The sequence below is a fragment of the Mesoplodon densirostris genome, chromosome 8, assembly GCF_025265405.1.
Source record: "Mesoplodon densirostris isolate mMesDen1 chromosome 8, mMesDen1 primary haplotype, whole genome shotgun sequence".
Lineage (NCBI taxonomy): Eukaryota > Metazoa > Chordata > Mammalia > Artiodactyla > Ziphiidae > Mesoplodon > Mesoplodon densirostris.
The window spans coordinates 90,551,630-90,574,766 of record NC_082668.1 but is presented as its reverse complement, the minus strand read 5'-3'; the positions used below and the strand labels follow the sequence as shown (position 1 = coordinate 90,574,766).

At 45.8% G+C, this 23,137-nt stretch overlaps 1 protein-coding gene and 1 long non-coding RNA gene across 2 annotated transcripts in view; one reads left to right on the top strand and one right to left on the bottom strand.

Annotated features, from left to right (window-relative positions):
• The window catches only part of LOC132494903 (uncharacterized), a 49,403-nt gene that overhangs the window by 22,235 nt on the left and 4,031 nt on the right, over nucleotides 1–23,137 (bottom strand). The window contains exon 2 of the long non-coding RNA XR_009533176.1: nucleotides 15,249–15,693. This is a non-coding gene — a long non-coding RNA (uncharacterized LOC132494903). The remainder of the gene's footprint in view (nucleotides 1–15,248; nucleotides 15,694–23,137) is intronic.
• DLX2 (distal-less homeobox 2) lies at nucleotides 19,125–22,370 on the top strand. Its single transcript, XM_060106308.1, has 3 exons — nucleotides 19,125–19,737; nucleotides 20,231–20,415; nucleotides 20,927–22,370. Exons 1-3 carry the CDS (start codon nucleotides 19,335–19,337, stop codon nucleotides 21,332–21,334), a joined length of 996 nt encoding a protein of 331 aa, XP_059962291.1. The 5' UTR covers nucleotides 19,125–19,334; the 3' UTR covers nucleotides 21,335–22,370.

Here is a 23,137-nt window from a genome sequence, read left to right as displayed (position 1 = left end):
CAGCCTATGTCCTTGAGAAGCAGGAAAAGAGCACCAAAAACCATGAAGTGACAAAACTACAAATGTGACTTAGCTGAGCAAACTGTGCCCTAGTTAAAAACAAAAACACAAAATCACATCTTCCTCCTGCCACTCTCAACAATTGCTATAGGTAAGGAGGCCTTAGAAGGAGAAAGTTAAAGGGTGCAGGTGGTATTGAATGTGAGGAAGTCTGTAGGGGAAGCCAGGATGGGGGGGTTTCCGCTAGACCTGAAGCGGGTGGATCACAGAAGAGTACCTGCTTCAGCCCTCAAACTATTCTGGAACAGGGATTGAGATGCCTAATTAAAGGTGTCAGAGTGGAGTTTTTATATAAAAGAAAGATTTGAAGCGGAAGTCATTAGAAACCTAAGAGAATACAAAAGTTGAACCAAATTAAGTCAGAGAAGGCATGTGAATGTGTGTTTAGAAGTGTTTGTTGACTGTGGTCAGCCTCTGAAAGAGAGCCATAAAATGCAAATTATAGGTTTGCATTAGGGCAGGGGCCTGCAAACTTCTGGAAATGGCCAGATAATAAATATTTGCAAGCTCTACTGTATTTGTCATATCATCCCAACTCTGCCATTATAGCACAAAGCAGCCATAGACTACATAAATGAATGAGCATGACTGTGTCTGATGAAACTTTACTGATGGGCACTGAAATTTGGATTTTACATAATTTTCACATGTCACAAGATAGTATTCATCTTTTTATTTTTTTTCAACCATGTGAAAGTGTAAAAACCATTCTTAGTTTCCAGGCTGTAGTTTACTGACACTTTTCCTTAGGGAATGAAGTTTAGAAGGCTGTAAAGATCTTAGGAGAAAAAAAATGCTGGGCTTTGTTTCTTTTTCTGAGGATACCTTTTGGTGTGGGAAATCTTGCAAAACTCCTTAACAAGGAACTCCTACACCTTGTTACTCTTCCATTCTGAGTCTGTCTCAGCGTATTCAGTTCTCGCTCTCCCTCTGACTCAACAAATAGGGTCCTAATCCCCTTTTCTCATGTTGCTGTGGGTTCCTCTGTGTATTAGGCCAATGTTACATCCCTGAGCTAAAGGAAACTTCAGGATGGACTTACTTACTTATGAGCCATAGTAGCATTTATTGGATTTGGGACCCAGAAAACACCTTAAAATAACCTGCTCCAACTCCTATATTTTATAGCTAAAGCAACAGAGGCTCAGTGAGGGTAAATGGCTTGCCCAAGGTCACCCAGCTCTCTGGAAACAGGCCTGGGACTAGAACCCACCTTTCCAGCTTCTTCCACATTCGTACATTTCTGCTCCACTACTTCATTTGCACTCTCAGGAAAAAATTATGGAGCTTGCTATGGAATTGAGGGGTGGGTAGTGTGTGGAGAGATTGTAAACACTTTGTTAAAAGAACATAGAACATAATTAAAATACCATTACCACATCTATGGAACAAACTTGGGGCAAGGAGAAAGAAATCATAGAGATCTGGGAGACAGGGGGAGCTGAGAAGTATTTGCAAGGGATGCTCAAATACACACCTTCCCTAAGCATCGTCTACATACTACTAATGATAATAATGTCTTCCACACATCAATATTCTACAGCAATTCTCAGAGTGTGGTCCAGGAACCCACGGGGGTCCCTAGACACTTTCAGAGGCTCCATGAGGTCAAAATTGTTTTCATAATAAAACTAACACTTTATTTGCCCTTTTCACTGTCAATCTCTCAAAAATATACAGCAAAATTTCCAGAGGCAATTCCGTGTGTAATATTGTAACAGACTGAATGCCAAAGTAGATATAAGAATCCAACTGGCTTCTATCAAGCAAGACATTAAAGAGATTCATAAGGATGTAAAACAATATCACTCTTCTTTCTAATTTTTTTTGTTTTAGAAAACACTGTCATTTTTCTCACAAATGTATTATTTGTTAACATCTAACAGATTTATTATTTTTAAAAATGAATTAACAAATAAATATTTTAATTGTTCAGTTTTAATTTCTAATACAACAGATATCAATAAACAAACAAGAGACTTTTATTATGGCTCCTCAATAGTAAAGGAGTCCTGACCACAAAGTTTGAGAACTCACTGATTTACAATTTTTCAACTGTTTTGCCCATGCACGAAAAAAGCAAATTAATTTGAAAGTGTTACTGAATTTTTAGTAGCCTTTTATCAATATGCATTTTCTTAAAAGATACTAAAATTACAACTACTATTATATGGTTAAAATGGCTTTTATCACCACAGAAATAAAATTTGCATCTCCACAGGAATAAAATTATAAATATCTAAGATAGAAAAACTCTGCTGGACAAACGACGCAGTTTAATCAACAACTCAGTGGCAAGAAAAGAAAGAGGGCAAAGAAAACAGGAAATAAGAGACTTAGAAGACCTAGAAACCAAATGCAATGTGTCTACCTCATAAGACCCTGATTCTAACAAACCAACCATAACAAAGCACTCATGAGACAACTGGGGAAATTTGGATCCTGAGAAGATATTTGATGATATTAAAGAATTGTTACTTTTATTTAAGTGTAATAATGGTATTGTGGTTGTGCTTTTTTAAACAATCCTTACCTTTTAGGGATACAGGCTAAAGTATTTATAGATAAAATCATTTAATATGTTGGACTTCCTTCCAAATAATCCAGTGGGAAGAGGAGTAAGACAGATGTAAGCAAGATTGGCCATAAAATGATAATTATCAAAGCTTGGAGGTGGATACATGAGACACCATTCTTCATATATTTGTGTATATTTAGAAAAGTCCACAATAAAAAAAACATTTAATAGGTTGTCATGCTAAAAAAAAAAGTGATAAACCACTTCCCTAACTCATTCTTGATTTAGCCATTTGCAAATCAAAAAGCCATATAATTTTTCAGCAGGGAACTTAAACAAGGTGCCCCCTTGTAACCAGAACATCAGATGGTAAGAGAATACACTTAGAGCAAAAAGCATATCCCAGGAGAAAGCAGAAAGCAGAAAGCAGCTATTAAAAAAAAGCTGCCCCCAAAGGGGACTCTTGCTTTGGGTGGAACACAGGACCTGTGAAAAGAACCCTTAGATCTATCTTGTCCTACCTACTCCAAGACGCCCACCTGGGTAGCTACTAGTGTCTTACCAATCTACAAGTATACTAGTCTCCCTTGGAGGGCCACCATGTTATCAGGGGTATCCCGAAGTGCCTGGAACAGGAATGATCATGAAAGTGGACCACTTTACTTGAATCTGAGCTCACCTATACTGATCTCATAGACTGTTTTGTTTTGTTTTTGTTTTTTTCATAGACCGTTTTTAATGACAAAATTTAACAGATGCATATTGAAGAATGACTTATTTTACCATTTATTTTTCTATACTGACCACATTTTTTTTTTTTTTTTTTTTGCGGTATGCGGGCCTCTCACTGTTGTGGCCTCCCCCGTTGCGGAGCACAGGCTCCGGACGCGCAGGCTCCGGACGCGCAGGCTCAGCGGCTATGGCTCACGGGCCCAGCCGCTCCGCGGCATATGGGATCCTCCCAGACCGGGGCACGAACCCGTATCCCCTGCATCGGCAGGCGGACTCTCAACCACTTGCGCCACCAGGGAGGCCCGAGACCACATTTTTTAAAAAACTATATTGCACAAATGCCCACCACAACAACTTTGAAAAGTAGTTTGGAATTATTTACTAAAGTATAAGATACATATATCCTATGATCCCTCTATTCCATTCCTTGGTACATATCCAACAAAAATGCATATATATTTGTACCAGGAGACAAGCACAAGAAATTCTTAATGACAATGAAGTCAACCCCATGTCCATCAATAATAGAATGGATAAATTATTATATACATAATCATAATGGAATATGATACAGCAGTAAACATGAGCAAACAACAGCTACACCTACAACAGGGATGAATCTTATAAAGTTGAGCAAAAAAGACATATACCAAAGAAAACTTTCTGTAGTGTTAAAGGAAAAAAAATAATTTCATCTCTTGGTAAAGACTGAGTACTGAGTAGAAAAAAAGTACTGCCCAACTGAGGAACTTAATCCAGCACAGAGTAGAGGCTCTGGAAGATGAAACTGGGGGGACAAGAAATAGGGCAGGTCATTTAAAGCCAAAAAAACCAAGACTTTTCTTGGACTGATATTAGGAAAACAAAGCCTCATAGTGAGGTTGATTAGCTACGGGAATTGTGTTACCCAGCCAGGTTCACACAGATGTGGGCAGGCTAGGTAGCCAAGTTGGTGTTTCTTAGTATTAGTCCATCTAGGTATAGAGTTCAAAAATAGGCAAAACTTTAAAAAGCAAGGAAGTGGTTACCATAAAAGTCAGGATAATGGTTACCTGGGGTGTAGGGGAAGGTTGAGAAAGAGGTGATCTGGATGGGACACATGAGAAGCAGTTCTGGGGATAACAGCAATGTTCTATTTTTTGATCTGGGTGGTGCTTTTGTGTTTTTTTCTAATTATATTTATTTTGTAATTACTCATCATACTTTGTGTTTTATGTACCTTTTCTCTGTGTGTTATCTTTCACAATTAATAAAGGTTTAGAAAAAACAAATCAGCCTCATTTTATGTAACTATAGTAGTCCCTCTGAAATTGTTAAACTTTTAATAAGTGTATTAATACACTTTGACTTTTGGATGAAGGTATCAGTAGAAAATGGAAGCCATCTATTTCTGACTTGGCAAATTCTCATATGTTAAGTTCTCATGCCTGTTGACTTAAATACAGATGAGCTGTAGAATAAAGTTAACAAACTATTCCAAAATATGACATTTGGGTTCTAAAGAATTCCAAGAGTATTCTAAGAATGACTTGGAAAAGTACTGTATTGTAACTTATACCATAATTTAATTTGAACCTTCTCCATTTTACTAAGCCTTATACCAATTGAGCTAACATTTCCAGGCCATGAAAAGTAATTTGAAAGAATTCCCACATTCTCAGAACACTAGAAAACCAGTGCTCTGGAGATCACACTCTACAAGTTGATTCAAGCAAATTTCAATATGCAAATACATGCTTTTAAATTAAGCTTCATTAAAATGCACTTACCGGTTTAAGTGGAGGCTGATTTTGTAACCACATTTGGAATTTAGATTCTTACTACTTTAAAACAAACGCTATGTAAACATGAAAATTAGATAATCAAATGATTCTTTGCTCTCCTTCTACAACACTTTTCACTTGAAACAACTGATGTACTTTAAAACACAAATCTTCAAAATACCCCAGTGAGGAAATGGGAGTCCCTAGCTTTGGAAATACACTTGAACCAAGTCAAAAGCAGACTGCCCTGATGTCATGAAGACCACTGGAACAGGGAAATCTTAGAAAGGTCATCTGTAGCTCATCCCAGAAGCCCTTTCCAGGCCCAAGCAGGCCCTTTGCATTCTCCTGTCCTTGCCTGCCAACTGCAGGAGGCTGACCTGCATTCCCAGACCTGGCCTCCATTCCTCCGAGCCTGTGAGGTCCTCTCTCCCCACGTTTGGCTGCAAAAGGACCCAAGATCTCCTTCACACTCCCTTCATTACTTTGCTTTGTTGAGGAAAGGGAAGAGTGTGATAAAAAGACAGAACACAGAGACCTATAGCACTCATCCACCATGTAATGCAGCCCACACCCCTCCAAAACCTGAGGGGGAAGTGTCATTAGACCCTCATTTTACAGAGAAGAAAATCAAAGCCCAAAGAACTTGTGGAATCTGAGGTCACACAGCTAACACAGTAGAGCCCCACCAAACCACTGCTTAGGGCAACTGACTTCCCTGCCTCTCTGCAGACTTGGTATCTTAGACCCCACTCCACTCAGTGGTTCAGAGCTAGGGTTTAAGGTCAGATAATCCTCATTAGCATCCCAGGTCCATCACTTCCAAGGTGTGTGATCTCAGATGGATTACTTAGCCTCTCTGGCTTCAGTTATCAAGTCAAAGCTCAATGAATGGTGGCCATTATTATCATTTCTTTCACACATGCTAAGCTCTAGTGTAAACCTCTGTTCTCAGATTTTCCTTTCACTAAGGGTCACCTGAGGGAACTTGTTAAAAGCAGATTTCTCCTGCTCTTCCCTGGGAACCTCTGAGCCAGATCTAGAAAGCACCATTTTAATTTTTTAACAAGAGTCCTAGAGATCCTAATACAGAGAGCCAAATTTTAGCAAATACCAATCAAGTACTTCTACCTTCTCTTTTTACTCCTTTGAAATAAAAGAGCTCACCAGATCTATACATACATTTGTTTCCCTCAGGAAAGCTCTGGTTCTAAGAACTTGAGGTCTTTCTTCTGAAACAGATCCCATTACATATCTGTCTTCTGGCTGGTGGCTTTCAAACATTTTTTACCATAACCACAATAACAAATACATTTTACATAGCAACTAAGAACACATATGTGTTTATATATACATATATAAATAATTTTTTCACAAAATAAGGTGCTCACTATGCACATTGCTATTTTCATTCTTTTTTGATCATTTAATGATAGGCACAACTTTCTAATTTTATTTCACAACCAATAATGAGTTGCAATCAATAAAGACCAACACTAAAATGACCCAGATGTTGGAATTAGCATGCAAGGAATTTAAAGGAACTATTATAAATATGTTCAAAGGTATAAAAGAAAATGTGCATATAATGAATGAACAAATAGAGAACCTAAGCAAAAAATAAAAACTATAAAAAAGAACCAAATGGAAATCCTAGAATTGAAAAAAATATGTATATGAAATTAAAACTGCACTTACTGGACAGATTGAGATGGTAGAAGAAAGTCAGAACTAGAAATTATTCAGTTTGAAAAACACAAAGAAAAAAAAAAAAAGGAAGAGTCCCAGAGACCTATAGGACAATATCAAGCAATCTAACATACATATAACTTGAACCCCAAAATTATCAAGAAGAGAGAAGAAGCCCTCCAAAATGTCAAGAAATAGTGCCCAAACAGTCTCCTAACTTGGTGAAAGATATAAATTTACAAATTCAAGAAGCCCAGCAAAACCCAAGCAGAAGAAATGAAAAACACATCTATGTATATCACAGTTAAACTGCTGAAAATCAAAGATAAAGAGAAGAATATTTAAAGCAGCCAGAGAAAAACAGCTCATTACTACAATGATACCTTTACTATCCAACTTCTCATCTGAAACAATGAAGGCCATAAGACAGTGATGCAACATCTTTAAAGCATTTAAAGAATAAAAAACTTTCAACTTGAAATTCTACCTCCAGTGAAAATATCCTTCAACAATGAAAGCAGGGATTTCCCTGGTGGCACAGTGGTTAAGAATCTGCCTGCCAATGCAGGGGACACGGGTTTGAGCCCTCGTCCAGGAAGATCCCACAAGCCGCGGAGCAACTAAGCCCATGCACCACAACTACTGAGCCTGCACTCTAGAGTCCGCAAGCCACAACTACTGAGCCAGCATGCCACAACTACTGAAGCCCACGCTCCTAGAGCCCATGCTTCACAACTAGACAAGCCACTGCAATAAGAAACCTGCACACTGCAATGAAGAGTAGCCCCCGCTCACCACAACTGGAAAAGGCCTTCATGCAGCAACAAACACCCAATGCAGCCAAAAATTAATTTAAAAAAAACAATGAAAGCAAAATAAAGATGTTTTCAGATAAATGACAACTAAAAGAATTCATCACCAACAGAAGTACACTATAAGAAATGCTAAAGGAAGAAATTCAGGCTGAAAAGAAATGATACCAGATGGAAATTCAGATCTTCAGGGAGAAATAAAGATGATCAGAAGTAGTAAAAATGTAGATAAATATAAAAGACAATCTTTCTTCTCTTAATATATTTAAATACATATGACCATATAAAGCAAATTATAATATTGTGGTATTTTTAGCATACTTATATTAATACATATGACAACCGTAGCATAAACTGGAGTCAACAAACTTTTTCTGTAAGGGGCCAGATGGGAAATATTTTAGACTCTGTAAGCTATTGATATATGGTCTCTGTTGCAACTACTCAACTCTGCCATCATAACATAAAAGCATCCACAGACAATACAAAAATAAATGGGTATAGTTGTGTTGCAATAAAAAAAAAGCAGGTATGGGGCAAGATTTGGCCCAAATGTCACAGTTTGTTGACCTCTGGCATAAAGAATTGGGGGTAAGTGAAACTGTATGGTTGCAAAATTTTTATATTTTGCATTAAATGGAACCAAAACTCTAAGTAGACTCTAAGAAAACTTTAAGGATGTATTCTGTAATCACTAGAGCAATCATTCAAAACAAAAATGCAAAGAAGAATAACTAAAAAATAGAGAAAATAAAATGGAATTCTAAAAAAACCTAACTGACTTAAGACAAAACAGTGAGGAAGGAACAAAGAAACAACAAAAACAAAACAAAAAAAAAACCTCAGTAGAACCAATAGAAAACAAATAGTAAAATGGTAGACCCAAATCCAAATTTACCAATGATTTACAGTAAATGCCAATGGACCAAACATTCCAATTAAAAAGCAGAGATTATCAGATTCAGTAGAAAAGCAAGACCCAACTACATGCTTTCAAGAGACACACTCGTGCCAATTATCAGTATTTTGCCTCTCAGCCCCAAATTCATCATTCTTTTCAGGCTCTGTAAAAATGGAGTTAGGAATCTAAATATTTTCCCTTTGCCACCTGCCACAAGATTAAGCTCTGTCAGTGGTGACCACTGGAGATACATTGCAGGAAGAAAAGATTTTCTTTGCTGGCTTCAGAGTGCTCTCTCACCAGACACCTACAACACTGTCAGCTTCTCTAGTGCCCAACTCCTAAGTGCACAATGGTCAGCAGCACCCAGCATCCAGCAGATTCTCCAGAACCCCTTGGGCAGTCTCACAGCAGAAACCACCTCTGTGTGAACAACTTTCCTCAGCATCCTAGAGGGCAAGTTTCTGGCAAGTTCCAGAAGATTTCCAGCAAGATTTGTTGATGTGGCACCACATTGACTTCTCTGCCATACTGCGAGCTATGGCCCAACCCTCTCCAACAAGGTGGAGCTTTGCATTAGCTTTGGCAAGAGGGAGGTGGAGGGAGAGACCCTTCCTTGGGGACCCTATCTCAGCCTTAGAAATAGGGGTGCTACTTATATCTGCTCTTCTTATATTCTTGAGATTTTTTTTTTGGCTTTTTACTAATCAAGCCCTCATTATTCCAATCCCCTCTTTTACTTAATAATTCTTTATATTAAACTTTTCTGGTTCAAATTACTATAGTTTCTGTCCCCCAGTTGGACTCTCACTAATATGACACTTTAAATACAGAGATATATAGGTTAAAAAAATGTTAAAAAAAAAACCCTGCAAACAGTAAGCATAAAAAAATCCGGATTAGCTATATAATTATTATATAAAGTAGTCTTCAAGATGGAGTATTACCAGAGAAATAGTGAGACATTTCACAATTATAAGAGATCTAATTAATTAGGAAGACATAAATATGTGCCTAATAACAAAGTTCAAGATACATAAAGAAAAAGTTGGCAGAATTAAAGGGAAAAACTAACACAATCATTATTGAATACCTTAATACCTTTCTCTCGGCAATTGATAGAAGGCAACAAACAAAAACAGTAAAAACAGAAATTCTCAACAATACTATCAACCACCTTGACTTAATTGACATTTTAGAACATTATATCCAACAACTACAGAATATAGGTTCTTTTCAAACACACTTATTACAGTCACTGAATCAGACCGTATATGGGCCATAAAACAAGTCTCATTACATTTCAAAAGATTAGAATCCTTCAGAGTATGTTCTCTGACCAAAATGAAATTAAAGTAGAAATACATGTGAATATATTTCAACTTTTTCTGAATTACTCAAGGCTTACTATTCTAAATATTAATAATTTACCAAGTCCTAAATGTAAGGCCAGACACTGTAAAACTCTTAGAGGAAAACATAGGCAGAACACTCTATGACATAAATCACAGCAATATCCTCTTTGACCCACCTCCTAGAGAAATGGAAATAGAAACAAAAATAAACAAATGGGACCTAATGAAACTTAAAAGCTTTTGCACAGCAAAGGAAACCATAAACAAGATGAAAAGACAACCCAAGAATGAGAGAAGGGCTTCCCTGGTGGCGCAGTGGTTGAGAGTCCGCCTGCCAATGCAGGGGACACGGGTTCATGCCCCGGTCCGGGAAGATCCCACATGCCATGGAGCGGCTGGGCCCGTGAGCCACGGCCACTGAGCCTGCGATCTGGAGCCTGTGCTCCGCAACGGGAGAGGCCACAACAGTGAGAGGCTCGCGTACCGCAAAAAAAAAAAAAAAAAGAATGAGAGAAAATATGCAACGTTGCTTGCAAACGAAGCAACAGACAAAGGATTAATCTCCAAAATATACAAGCAGCTCATGCAGCTCAATAGCAAAAAACAAACAACCTAATCCAAAAATGGGCAGAAGACCTAAACAGACATTTCTCCAAAGAAGACATACAGATTGCCAACAAACAGATGAAAAGATGCTCAACATCACTAATCATTAGAGAAATGCAAATCAAAAAAACCACAATGAGATTATCACCTTACACCAGTCAGAATGGCCATCATCAAAAATCTACAAACAATAAATGCTGGAGAGGAGAATGGAGAAAAGGGAACCCTCCTGCACTGTTGGTGGGAATGAAAATTGATACAGCCACTATGGAGGACAGTATGGAGATTACTTTAAAAACTAATAATAAAACTACCATATGACACAGAAATCCCACTAGTGGGCATATACCTTGAGAAAACCATAATTCAAAAAGAGTCTCTATGGAAAATATTTAGTCTACACTTGTATAAATACATCTTTATGTATTTCATTTTCCATGACTCACATTAATTTGACTGCAACTTGTCTTGGTGAAATACTTTAACATTATAAAGCAGTAAATAATTTGTTATTTTTACAAAAAAAAAAAGAGTCATGTAATACAATGTTCATTGCAGCACTATTTACAACAGCCAGGAGATGGAAGCAACCTAAGCGTCCATCAACAGATGAATGGATAAAGAAGATGTGGCACCTATATACAATGGAAAATTACTCAGCCATAAAAATGAACAAAATTGAGTTATTTGTAGTGAGGTGGATAGGCCTAGAGTCTGTCATACAGAGTGAAGTAAGTCAGAAAGAGAAAAACAAATATCGTATGCTAACGCATACATGTGGAATCTAGAAAATGGTACTGATGGACCTAGTGTCAGGGCAGGAATAAAGACACAGACGTAGAGAACGGACTTGAGGGGGGTTGGGGAGGCTAGGACGAAGTGAGAGAGTGGCATGGACATATATACACTACCAAATGCAAAATAGACAGCTAGTGGGAAGCAGCTGCATAGCACAGGGAGATCAGCTCGGTGCTTTGTGACCACCTAGAGAGGTGGGATAGGAAGGGAGGGAGGGAGGCTCAAGAGGGAGGGGATATGGGGATATATGTATACATATAGCTGATGCACTTTGTTATACAGCAGAAACTAACACAACATTGTAAAGCAATTATACTCCAATAGATGTATAAAAAATAATAATAACAATAATTTACCAGGTCCATCAGAACCTAATCAAGGTGTGTCAAGACATTCCCCCTATGCTAATTAGCCTCAAATTGCTGTATTTGGGAACCATATATCAGCTTTTGGTAGATTTGCTAGATTTGTTATCTCCATCCCTCACCATCAGTTTCCTTTTATCTTGCTCTCCTTTTATCTCAAGAAACAATACTTTAAACTCCTATTTCCATTTGTAAAATGGAGATAAACAATATGTATTTTCCTATTTAATTTGTAAGGATTAAAACTAAATAGTTTGAAGATATTATTTTTATTTTTAAAAGTTTACTATAGTAGTATCTGTCATTCAGTTGCTCAATAAATATTAGATAATCTCACACACATACACACACACACACACACCCCAAATTTATTTCCAGACCAGACCTTTCTTATGAGTCAAATGAAGGACTTCCCGGTAGTCCAGTGGTTAAGAATCCACCTTCCAATGCAGGGGACGCGGGTTTGATTCCTGGTCGGGGAACTAAGATCCCACATGCCGCAGGGTAACTAAGCCTGCGTGCTCTAAAGCCTGCACGCCACAACTAGAGAGAAGACCGTGTGCCGCAAGGAAGAGATCCCACGTGCCACAACGAAGATCCCGCGTGCCGCAACTAAGACCCGACACAGCCAAATAAATAAATAAGAGTCAAATGATACCTGACACTCTACTTGGAAACCTCATAGGCATTGTAGTAGACTGACTGTAAAAAATGTCCCATTTCTTCATCCCTCCCTATAACTATGCACTTTGCAATGTGACTTTGTAGCTCTTCCCACAAAGAGGTGGAGTCTACTTAGAGTGACCAGCCATCCCAATTTACCCCAGACTGAGCGGGTTCCTGGGACACAGAACTTAAAGTGCTAAAGCCAGGAAAGTCATGGGCAAACCAAGATGAGTTGGTCATCTTAAGTCTACTTCCCCTTTTGACTCTGGACTGGCTTTATGACTTGCTTTGGCCAACAGAATGCCGTGGAAGTGACAGTGTGCAAAGTCTAAGTTGACTCTGGTTCCAGCCAGTGGAAGAAGGGCAGGAAAGAGTCTCAACTCTGTCTTAAATGGCCCATCTTAGGAGTGGTACTCGTGACTCCCACTCTGTTCCACTCATAGCCTAGAATTGAATCACATCATTAACCTAAGTGCAAGGGTTTGGTGGAAATGGCGGTCTAGCTGTGTTCCCCAAAAGATCAGATTTGGGGAGACAGCACCTGTTCTATTCCACAATTTTCCATTACTAGTCCAAATGATGAAGTTTTATTCTGATTAAACACTAAATTGAGGCACAGAGAAGTTAAGTAATTTTCCCAAGGTCACACAGCTTGCAAATGGCCAAGCTAGGAATTGAGCCCAGAGCCTATACTTTTAACCACTCCAATATATTTCTAATACTATTTGATTCTCTGACAAATTACTTTGTAATCTGTTAACAATAACAACGTTTCCTTTTATCTAAAAAAGGATGCAAGAAGCTGGACATAGCTATAGTCAGTTCCCTATGAATAACTTGCAGGGCTCCTCTTCATCCACCTCTACGGTTTCAGAGAGGTGTAGAAGCAGCCCGGGCATGCCACACAGGGAAACTACCTAAGGCTCAGCATAGAGGGACTCTGCCCAGGGGACTAAATGAGGATAGTGCAATGCTATATGAGTTAGGTAGTAAGTAGCCTGAGAGCCTTTCCTAAATTCAGTGCTGCAGGCAGCCCTGCACTCCCCACGTCCCAGCTCCTGACCTCTTCTTAAGGCACATGGGCCCTGCACTGCGACTGGGAGGCCAACGCCCATATCCCCAGCCTGCTCTGGTCCGCTGGAGTTAGCAGGCCTTCTCTGCTCTCAGCCTGCCACCTGGAGAAAGCATCCTTACGCACTGGAGAAGAAAATGGGGCAACACCCTCGCCTTGGCCTTTTAGAACCTGCAGAGCCTAGGCCAGAGAATGCCCAGTTCTCCAGATAAACAGGGCAGCAGACAAGAAAACACGTGGTGATATGTTCCCACACAATAATCCCAGGAGGAAGGTATTGGGTTTTTTGTTTGTTTGCTTGTTTTTGTTTTTGATTTAAGTAGAGTTGACTTACAATATTAATTTCAGGTGTACAACATAATGATTCAGTATTTTTATAGCTTATACTCCATATAAAGTTATCATAAAATATTGGCTATATTCCTAGTGCTGTACATTACATCATTGTTTTTTGTTTGTTTGTTTTGTTTTTGCGGTAAGCGGGCCTCTCACTGTTGTGGCCTCTCCCATTGCGGAGCACAGGCTCCACACGCGCAGGCTCCGCGGCCATGGCTCACGGGCCCAGCCGCTCCGCAGCATGTGGGATCTTCCCAGACCGGGGCACGAACCCGTGTCCCCTGCATCGGCAGGCGGACTCTCAACCACTGCGCCACCAGGGAAGCCCCATTATATCATTGTTAACATTGATTTTATACATAGTAGTAGTTTGTACCTCTTAATCCTCTTCACCTACTTTGCCACTCCCTCCAGGAAGGTATTATTATTACCCGCATTCTACAGATGCAAAAACAACGAAGCACAGAAAAATTAAGTCTTTTTCTCAAGGTCACACAGTAAGAGCAGCGGTTCAACCCAGAAAAGTCTGGCTCCCGAGCCCAGGAGTCAGCACATCCATAGGAGGTGGCACAGCTCTTTAGTGTGTGATGAGGAAGGGTCGGGGGTGGAGAGAAGGGAATCCGTGTACCCAAAACGGTACTCTGAGTTTCAAACGGTTCCTTCCAAGTTCTTTTCCCGTTTGGTACTGGGGGGCGGGTTGCTTCAACCACTGACTAGACAATAAAGTGAAATGGACCTGACTAGAGTCTAAGACCTGTAAGGCACAAGGCGAAATTGGCTCTGAAAGTTCCAAAAGTATGCTATAACTGACAACCCAGCACCATGAGCCTCAGGGGGTGACCATCGAGTTTGGGCGTCCGCACAGGGCTTCACCTCCGCCCCTCTTATGGGAGGAGTTACCCTTCAACCTGACAGGCAGCAGTCAACCGTGGCTGGGCACGCAGAGGGCAGGAGGTTCCAGAATGAATGCAGCTCTCCCCGCCCGCCCCGCAGGCACCTGAGCTCGCCCGACGCAAACGTTGCCTTGCGGCGTCCGCCCATGCGGTGCCTAGGGCAAAGAGGCGGAGATTGTTTTCTTTCAGGTTCAAGAATAAACCTTGTTGAGACCCATTTGTTTGCACACCTCTTATCACCCCACGTGGGTGCAACTGAAAGTGCAAAGTGAAGGTCCCAGTGTTCGGAGCTGGGGGGGGGGCGGGGGCGTAACTTACTCCATCGGCGTTCCTGGCCCGCCTGATCCGACACTGAGCTCTGAAGCTTTTAGCCGAGGAAAGAGAACGCGTCCCTCTGGCTCACTGAAGCTTGTCCGCCTTGCCTAGTCTCTGGCCTTGCGAGCCCCAACTGGACACTGAGGCCCTGCGCAGTGCCTCAGAACCCGGGGGACCCTTCGCCCCAGTCTGGGCGCCCTGGCGGGTCAGGAAACCCCGCTTTTGCTCTCTTTCCTTCAACCACTGAAAGAGGCAGTAAAGCGAAATGGGCCTGGTTCTGGGTCAGGAAGACCTAGAAGGTAGTCGGGGAAATTGGTCTGAAAGTTCTAGAAGCATGTTGAACTGACCACCCAGCGCCATGACTCACCCGCGGAAGGTTCGGGGCTGTGAACGCTGACCGTCGGCTCACTCTCGCCAAGCCCTTTTGGGCTCACTCGAGCAGGGAGCGGAGGTGCGGCAACTCAGCGGGGACAAAACACCTGCGCGGAGCTGCGGTTCGCGGGCGGAGCGGGAGGGGGCGCCCGCCTTCCCCGCGCCAAACAGTGACCCTCGAGTCTGTTCCGGGATGATCCCGGGTCGCGAGCCGTGCCCGCGCAGGCTAGTCTCCCGGAGAAGCCTCTCCTTCCAGTCCGCTCCTGGGGCCGCAGGGCCCCTTCCTAAGCCGTCCCTCTGCCTCGGAGCCCCTGGCCCGGGAGAGGTGGGTGTGCCGCGGCGATCTCCCGTGACCCCCAGGCCTGAAACCGGACCCCGGCAGCAGCGGCCTTGCCTCTGTGGCCTGGACCTGCGTTCGAGTTCTGACGCTGCTGCGTGTCCTGAAGCAAAAAAAAAAGAAGAAAAAAATCAGTCTCTGTAAGCCTTGGTTTTCTCGATGTGGATAATTGTGAACCCACCACATAGGATGGTTCCCAGGGGTCAGTGCTTGTCAGAACTCCTGGACTTAAGGAAACCCTCAAGAAATAAAAGCTGGCCGTTACTACTGTATTAGTTGTCGCAATGTATCTGCTTTTTCCACGAGACTGTAAGGTACTGGAGAACAGGAACTCCCAGCACCTGGCACAGTACGTGGCATGGTAAGCGAGACTAGCTGCCTGGGACCCTCGACGGCAGAGTGCAGAGTGGGAACAGGGGGCAGTCCAGCAGCAGCGCGTGTGACCCCGAGTGACGTAGGCGAGTGAGAATGAGCCTGTCCCGGCTGCGCACAAACGGCACTTCGGCGCCCACCCCGCCCCCGCTGCCGGCAGGGGTCATCCTCTTCCCCCACCCCCCCATCCCGGCACCCCTCGGCGTCCGCTTTCTGTGTAATGGAGGACGCCCAGTGGTCGGGCAGAGGCTGTGCGCAGAGCCAGGGGAAGCCCTAAACGCCTGACCCAGGCCAGCGGTGGGGCAGAGGCCTGAAAGCAAGGCGCAGCAGACCTGTTCTCCAGAGCCGCTCACTGTCTGCCAGAGGTTGGCAGCTGTTCGACCAAGGCTTACGGTAAGTACCCTGTGGTTTACACTATGGCAACAGAGAAAGGAGGGGTACCTAACTCAGAGGAAGTTGTTTCTGCCCTGGAGCCTCACTGTTCATGTGTACAATGGGAACTATGATTCTGTCCTTGCCTGCAAGGCTTGTCACGAGGCTCCCAAGGGAGGAGACAGATAAAGGGCTGTCGCGACAAGCTGGTGGGCATGGGATCCAAAACAGGAAGGTCTCAGCGACCGTACTGGAACATAGAAGACCAGAGCAGAGACACTGAGCCCCCTTCCTTCCCCCATCCTTCTCTAGAAAACTGAAAGCAGAAGAGGGGAAGGAGGGTGCCCTGAGGTGGAGGAGGAATTTTGGCTGCAAGGAGGCATGTCTATTACCCCAAACTCGGTCTGAGCCCCCCCTAAACTCCTCTCAAATCACTATGGAGAGGCATCCCCCTACTCTGAACTGTGGACAAGAGTGTCAGTTCTCTACAGTACTGTCTCCCTGACTTTAGACCAAAGTGAGGAAATCGTTTGGATATTGTGATCTGATAATTTAGGCAAACCCAGATTTGTGCCCAGATTATCAGAATTAACATCTCAGGTCTTTACTTGATTCTCCAAATGCAATTGTAAATTCTGCCTCTCTCTCCCTCTCTTTCTTTGCTCATTGCCTCCGGTCTTTTCTCCCACATACAAACAAGTCCCTTGTTTTGCAGTTAAAGGGGAACTGGGGTCATATTTCCTTCCAGGAAGATGCTATTTTCCAGATCTAGCTGACCTGGACTTCAGGCCATTAATGCAGGTTCTCACAGTTAATAAAATTAAACACATTTGCCACCATGAAAAAGTCTGGAGTACATGCTTGGGGTGGGAACAAAGGAGCAGAGAGACGGCAAGGTTATGGAAATTAGATCTTTTATATTTCGTTTTCAATAGGAAAACAAGTTTTTACCTTAGGTCAAAACAGCTACCACTGTGGTGACAGAAAGATTTGTAACTTGGTGTCAGGACACCAAAAAGCAATCTTGATTACATATCAAGAGGTTAAGTTTGAGACTGGGGCCCACAAAGCAGCAGGCTGAGCGCAATGCACTGATGAGGCAATGCGGCCTGTGGCGAGACCCACCTCCCGGAGCTTTCTAAACCAGCTCCCGCTTCTCCATCTAGGGGCCTCCTGTAACCAAGAGGAAGGCTGCAAACTAAATCCAGGCGGATTACGTCCCTCACTATTCCGCAGAGAGTGAGCTATGTGGATGCTGCAGTTTTAATTACACACTTGCTTTTTCTGAGGAAGAAAACCAAAGATATTTTTCAAAGTATTAACTTGTTTTCCATTAGGCAGTTGTTGTAACAAGTTCTTTCAGCGACGTGTTATGTCTTTAGAACGGGGTGCTTCAGATGGCGCGCACTAGCACAATTTTGTGGCTTTTAATTACTATTTTGTTCTTTTGGGGGGTTTCAGAGGCTGGCGCCTCGGCATGATTAGACCGTCTACTGGGCCCACCGCAATCACGAACACTTCCACCAGGTGGCGCCACAAGGCAGGAACTGCGGACTCCGGTAAAGGCGAGTGTCCCTCAACTCCGGGCCACGGTTTCCAACCACCAGGAAACAGAGATATAAAGGAAGTCGCCACTTCAGATTCAAAAGAAGAAGAAATTGCAATGATAGGGCCAAACACCGCCCTAAAGTGAAAAAAACTGTAAAATAGGTTTAAGTGCATGAGATAAAACTTTTCTGTTTCTGTAAATTTAGCAAGATTTGTAGTATCGAGACAACACTCTCACCAAAGTATCATCCCATTTCCTTTTTCGTAAAAACATGTAATTTAAAGTTAGAACGAACTTTGAAGGCCATCTGGTCAGTCCAACCTAGAGAGGAAATCCCCGGGATCGTTTTTCGGTTGTCAATTAGCTATCAAATACACGTAATTACTCAGAGTCTCGGTGTGTCAGAAAAGTACAAGGGAAAATGCTTTCAAATATATCATTAGCAATACTACCTTTGAATTTATATAGCTTTTCTCTCAAGGAACAAGGAAAATAGTTTAAATATTATCGAATTAATTGTCCTAATATCCCTGTGGGTTGGTTAGGAAGCAGGTATTATTATTATACCACTATATCAATGGACTCTGTCAAGTGCCGAGTGGCTGACAACAGTAAATGCCAGACCCTTCGAGGAAAAGCGGAGCTAGAACTGGCCGGGCTCTCCGCACCGCTTTATTTTGATTAATGTTTGAAAGCTGACCTCGGACGTGAAAGTATGAATCACTGGAATTGGTCGACACTTGTACACAGAATGGGTTGGGAGACCCCATTTCTTCTTCTCGGAGGCGAAATGACAGTCTCCGTCTTCACGCCTTCTGTCCTCCTGCCATCGGTCACCCTGATTCCCCGCCCCCCGCCTCCAGCCCCTCGCTTCGCAGCTCACATTCAGCAGCAGCCTGTCTGCACCCACGACCACAGCAGCCGCAGCGCCAGCCCTGTGATTTCCCCCCACACCCCCGCCCCGCGCCCGGCGTTCCTGAGCTCCAGAAGCCTTGTGGCTCGGCGCTTCTGATTGGCCGTTGCTAGGTGACGTCGCCTGAGCTCACGTGACGAGTGTTAAATGCCCACCCTGCGGGAGCCCGGCCCACAGACAATCGTAAAGCTGCTCGGGGCTGCTCACCTGCTCTCACCTCCTCCCGGAGCCCTGGCCAGGCCCCGCCACCCCTGCCCCCTCCACTGCCCGCCCCTCGCCCAAGCCCGCGCTGGGCAAGGAGCCGAGCGGCCCGAGAGGCGTAGAGAGGATGCGGCCGGAGGCCTCTGTCCCGAGCAGTGCACGGTGATCGCCTCCCCCGGAGGAGGAGTTGCCTAGACCATTGCCGCATTTCTTGTTTTCCTCCCCCCTCCCCCACTGTAATTACATTGGCTGCTGGAGGGGACAGGGAGAGACGGAGGAGGCGCCTCGCAACCCGCCTCGCGCCCGCCACCCCTGCTCTTTCCCGTCCCGGGCCAGGATGACTGGAGTCTTTGACAGTCTGGTGGCTGATATGCACTCGACCCAGATCACGGCCTCCAGCACGTACCACCAGCAACAGCAGCCCCCGAGCGGCGGCGGCGCTGGCCCCGGCGGCAGCAACGGCAGCAGCCTCCACAAGCCTCAGGAGTCGCCCACACTCCCGGTGTCCACAGCTACCGACAGCAGCTACTACACCAACCAGCAACACCCGGCGGGCAGCGGCGGCGGCGGCGGCGCTGGGGGCTCGCCCTACGCGCACATGGGTTCCTACCAGTACCACGCCAGCGGCCTCAGCAACGTCCCTTATTCAGCCAAGAGCGGCTACGACCTGGGCTACACCGCCGCCTACACCTCCTACGCGCCCTACGGGACCAGTTCTTCCCCAGCCAACAACGAACCTGGTAAGCATAACTTTCGCGTCAAGGGTGCCAAGTCGGTCTAGTTCCTGGGATGGGTGGAATAAAAATGTTTGGGACGGGGATCCATCTGGAGCCCTGGCCTTTCACATTGATTGCTTCCCGCTCGCCTCGCGCCCTTTACCCTCCTCAACTTTCAATTGGCCGAGGGTCACCGGGTACGTCCCTCGGGTACCCGGGTACTCGGCTGGTGGAACCAGGTGGCCTCGGCGGCCGCCTCACAACAACCTCATTTCCCTACCACCTGCTGCTCCTTTCTCCCCCGGTTTGCGCCTGTCTTCCCCTTCCCTGGAGGGGCCGACTCCCGGGTTCGCTGGCGGCGCAGGTCCGCGCGTTGCAAAGTTGTGCCTGAGCGCCGCGCAGCGTCTCCAAGAACCCGCCTCCCGGCTTAGGCCAAGTTCCACGCTGCTCTCCCGGCAGGCGGGGAACTCCTGGGCTCCCGCGGTTGCGCGGTTCTCACGATTCCATTTTATTGCAGAGAAAGAGGACCTCGAGCCTGAAATCCGGATAGTAAACGGGAAGCCAAAGAAAGTCCGGAAACCCCGAACCATCTACTCCAGTTTCCAGCTGGCGGCTCTTCAGCGGCGTTTCCAAAAGACTCAGTACCTGGCACTGCCCGAGCGAGCTGAGCTGGCGGCGTCTCTGGGCCTCACCCAGACTCAGGTGAGGGCTTGCGGCCTGGGAGGCACGAGGAGGGCGCTGGCCTGGGATGGCCAGGAAGCAGGCAGGTTTAGGACTATGTTTTTTAAAGTATTTTTTATAGTACTTTTAAGGATCTCGAGGCCCGCGCCTTGGGCGGCCTAAACTTCCACGCCCGAAGCTGAAATCCCCCAGGGTGCCACCTCGTGTGAGAAAAGGATAGGAGAGAGGTGGGCAGAAATCCGGTAGCAAGTTGTCCTTCCGCGTACTACTGATTAAGCGGGTAAAACAAGTGGCCCTCCTGACTCCCTCCGCTGTCACCATCACCTAAGTGCACAAACATCAGCTCTCTCGGGTTTTCTGAGAATACCTCCCATTGGAGCAGGAACCGACAGACCCTCTGAGGCCGCGGCACGTGATCGGCTTACCTGCCCAGGGTGTCCACCTCTTAACCAGCTGTCTTCCTAAGCTTCCTCCCCTCCCCTGCCCCAGGCCGAGGTTCCTCCATTAATGCTCAGGTCCCTTTTCCACAAAGGTCAAAATCTGGTTCCAGAACCGCCGATCCAAGTTCAAGAAAATGTGGAAGAGCGGTGAGATCCCTTCGGAGCAGCACCCGGGGGCCAGCGCCTCGCCACCTTGTGCTTCGCCGCCGGCCTCGGCGCCGACCTCCTGGGACTTCGGCGCGCCGCAGCGGATGGGGGGCGGCGGCGGCCCGGGCAGCGGCGGCAGCGGCGCGGGCAGCTCCGGCTCCAGCCCGAGCAGCGCCGCCTCGGCTTTCCTGGGCAACTACCCGTGGTACCACCAGGCCTCGGGCTCCGCTTCGCACCTGCAGGCCGCTGCGCCGCTGCTGCACCCGGCGCAGACCCCGCAGCCGCACCACCACCACCACCAGCACCACCACGGCGGCGGGGGCGCCCCGGTGAGCGCCGGGACGATTTTCTAACTCCCGGAGACTGCGCCAGAGACTGAGAGAGCAGAGACCAGTTATCCTTACTGCTCGTCCCCAGAGCCATAGGGTCCCTCCAGCTGGCCCGATGATGCCACCCGCCGCTCCCGGAGGTGGCGGCCCAGGATGGCCTACCCCAGGCCCTGCTACCCTCGCGGGGCCACCGCGCGGCCAGGGACTGGAAGGCGTCTTCTCGCGCCACGGGCTCCTCTCGGAGAAACCCGGCATCCGCGGGAGAAACCCTGCCAAGGCCGCCTTTCCGACCTGAGCCCCGCCTCAGACTTGCCTCCCCTCCCCTCCCCTCCCCTCCCCGCCCCGCCCGGCGAGGCAGTCCGGCGCCTTTTTCGCCCCGGGCCGCGAGCAGAGTCCCGGAGAGGGACGCCTGCCCCGCCCGCGAGGCTGCCTGGGCCCTCTGAGGCTCCTTTCTCCTTGTCCGCCCCCAGGCTCAGCTCCTGTCCTCTGGGGTTATTGACCTCCCGGTCCTGCCGGCCTGCCCTCCCCCCCACCCCGACCCCTTGACCCCGGCGGCCCGCCGCTTTTTTTCTGCCCTGCTGTTTCCAGCCGTTGGAGCCCTCGTCCCTCCCCCGCCTTAGCTCTCCTTGCAGGAACGCTCCCTCAGCTCTCTCCTCATCCTTCACCAGTGGAGTTTTTTTATTTTTATTTTTTTAAAAGTTTAGGTGCCTTTGCGGATGACCTCATTTTGATGTTGGGGAAAAAATGATTTTTTTAATATGTGGACACTGCAAAAAATGTGTTTAAATTATCTTTTTTAAAACCTATTCAGGATTATTAGCCTGGACTTCGATATAGCGTTTGTAAATAAAGGTGTCTGTGCAGATTTTCCCACTGATTTATTTGTATAAAAATACTCATCTTTTCAGACTTTTTTGTAAATCCCCACTTGTGAAAACTGCGGTTTAGCAGTGACCTCAGCAACCCCTCCGTTTTATTTTTCCCTTCGAAAAATGTTCTCAGTTTAACTAAGCTACTGATTTGGATTTGTTTTATCTTATCCTAAAGTCTTTGTTCTTGAAATGAAAGGTATTTTGGGGTTATTTATTATGAAAACAACATGCTCTTAATGTTGATTTTACAATATGAAGAGATTATTTAAATAAATTATTGTTTTCATTGGATGTGTGCGCTTTTTCCTTGGTGTCACGACCTGGAAGCTCGAGCCGCTGCCCAGGCAGGGAACTAGGTCAGACAAGAGTGACATTTACATCTATCGGAGGCTTCGACTTGCGGAGAGGTGCGGCGAGGCGAGGACCCGCACTCTCAGCGCAGGGCCGCAGCGAGAGTTCACGCTCTGCCCGCATCCGTGTTCCTGCGTGAGGTTCGCCAGCTCTCCGCGCGGTGAGTCACTCAGCGCCCGGTGGCTCCGGCCTCCGCCCGCCCGGCCCCTTCGGCGCCCGCGCCGCAGCCCCGTTCCTGGGAGGCCTCAGCCGCCCCCGCGCCCGAGGTGCTGGCAGGGCAGTACCTTCGAGCCGCCGCGGGGAACCTGCCGAAGCCGGGGTCTGACCCCTACTTTGGACCCTCCCCACTGCTTGCCCTGCAGCCCTTCTGGGACTGGTTGAGCTGAGAACTCAGTGAGTCACCCAGGCCCTCGCGAGACTCCGGAAAGCAGGGCGACCCCGGGCACACAGGGCTGCGCTAGCACACATGCAATCACACACTGACTCGCACAGTCACATCCATACTATCACATACTGAATTACACTTACACTCCTACACAGAACACTGACAAAAATTCATGTATATTCGCACGGAGACCGACGCACAGTGCTGTGGATTCGGCGT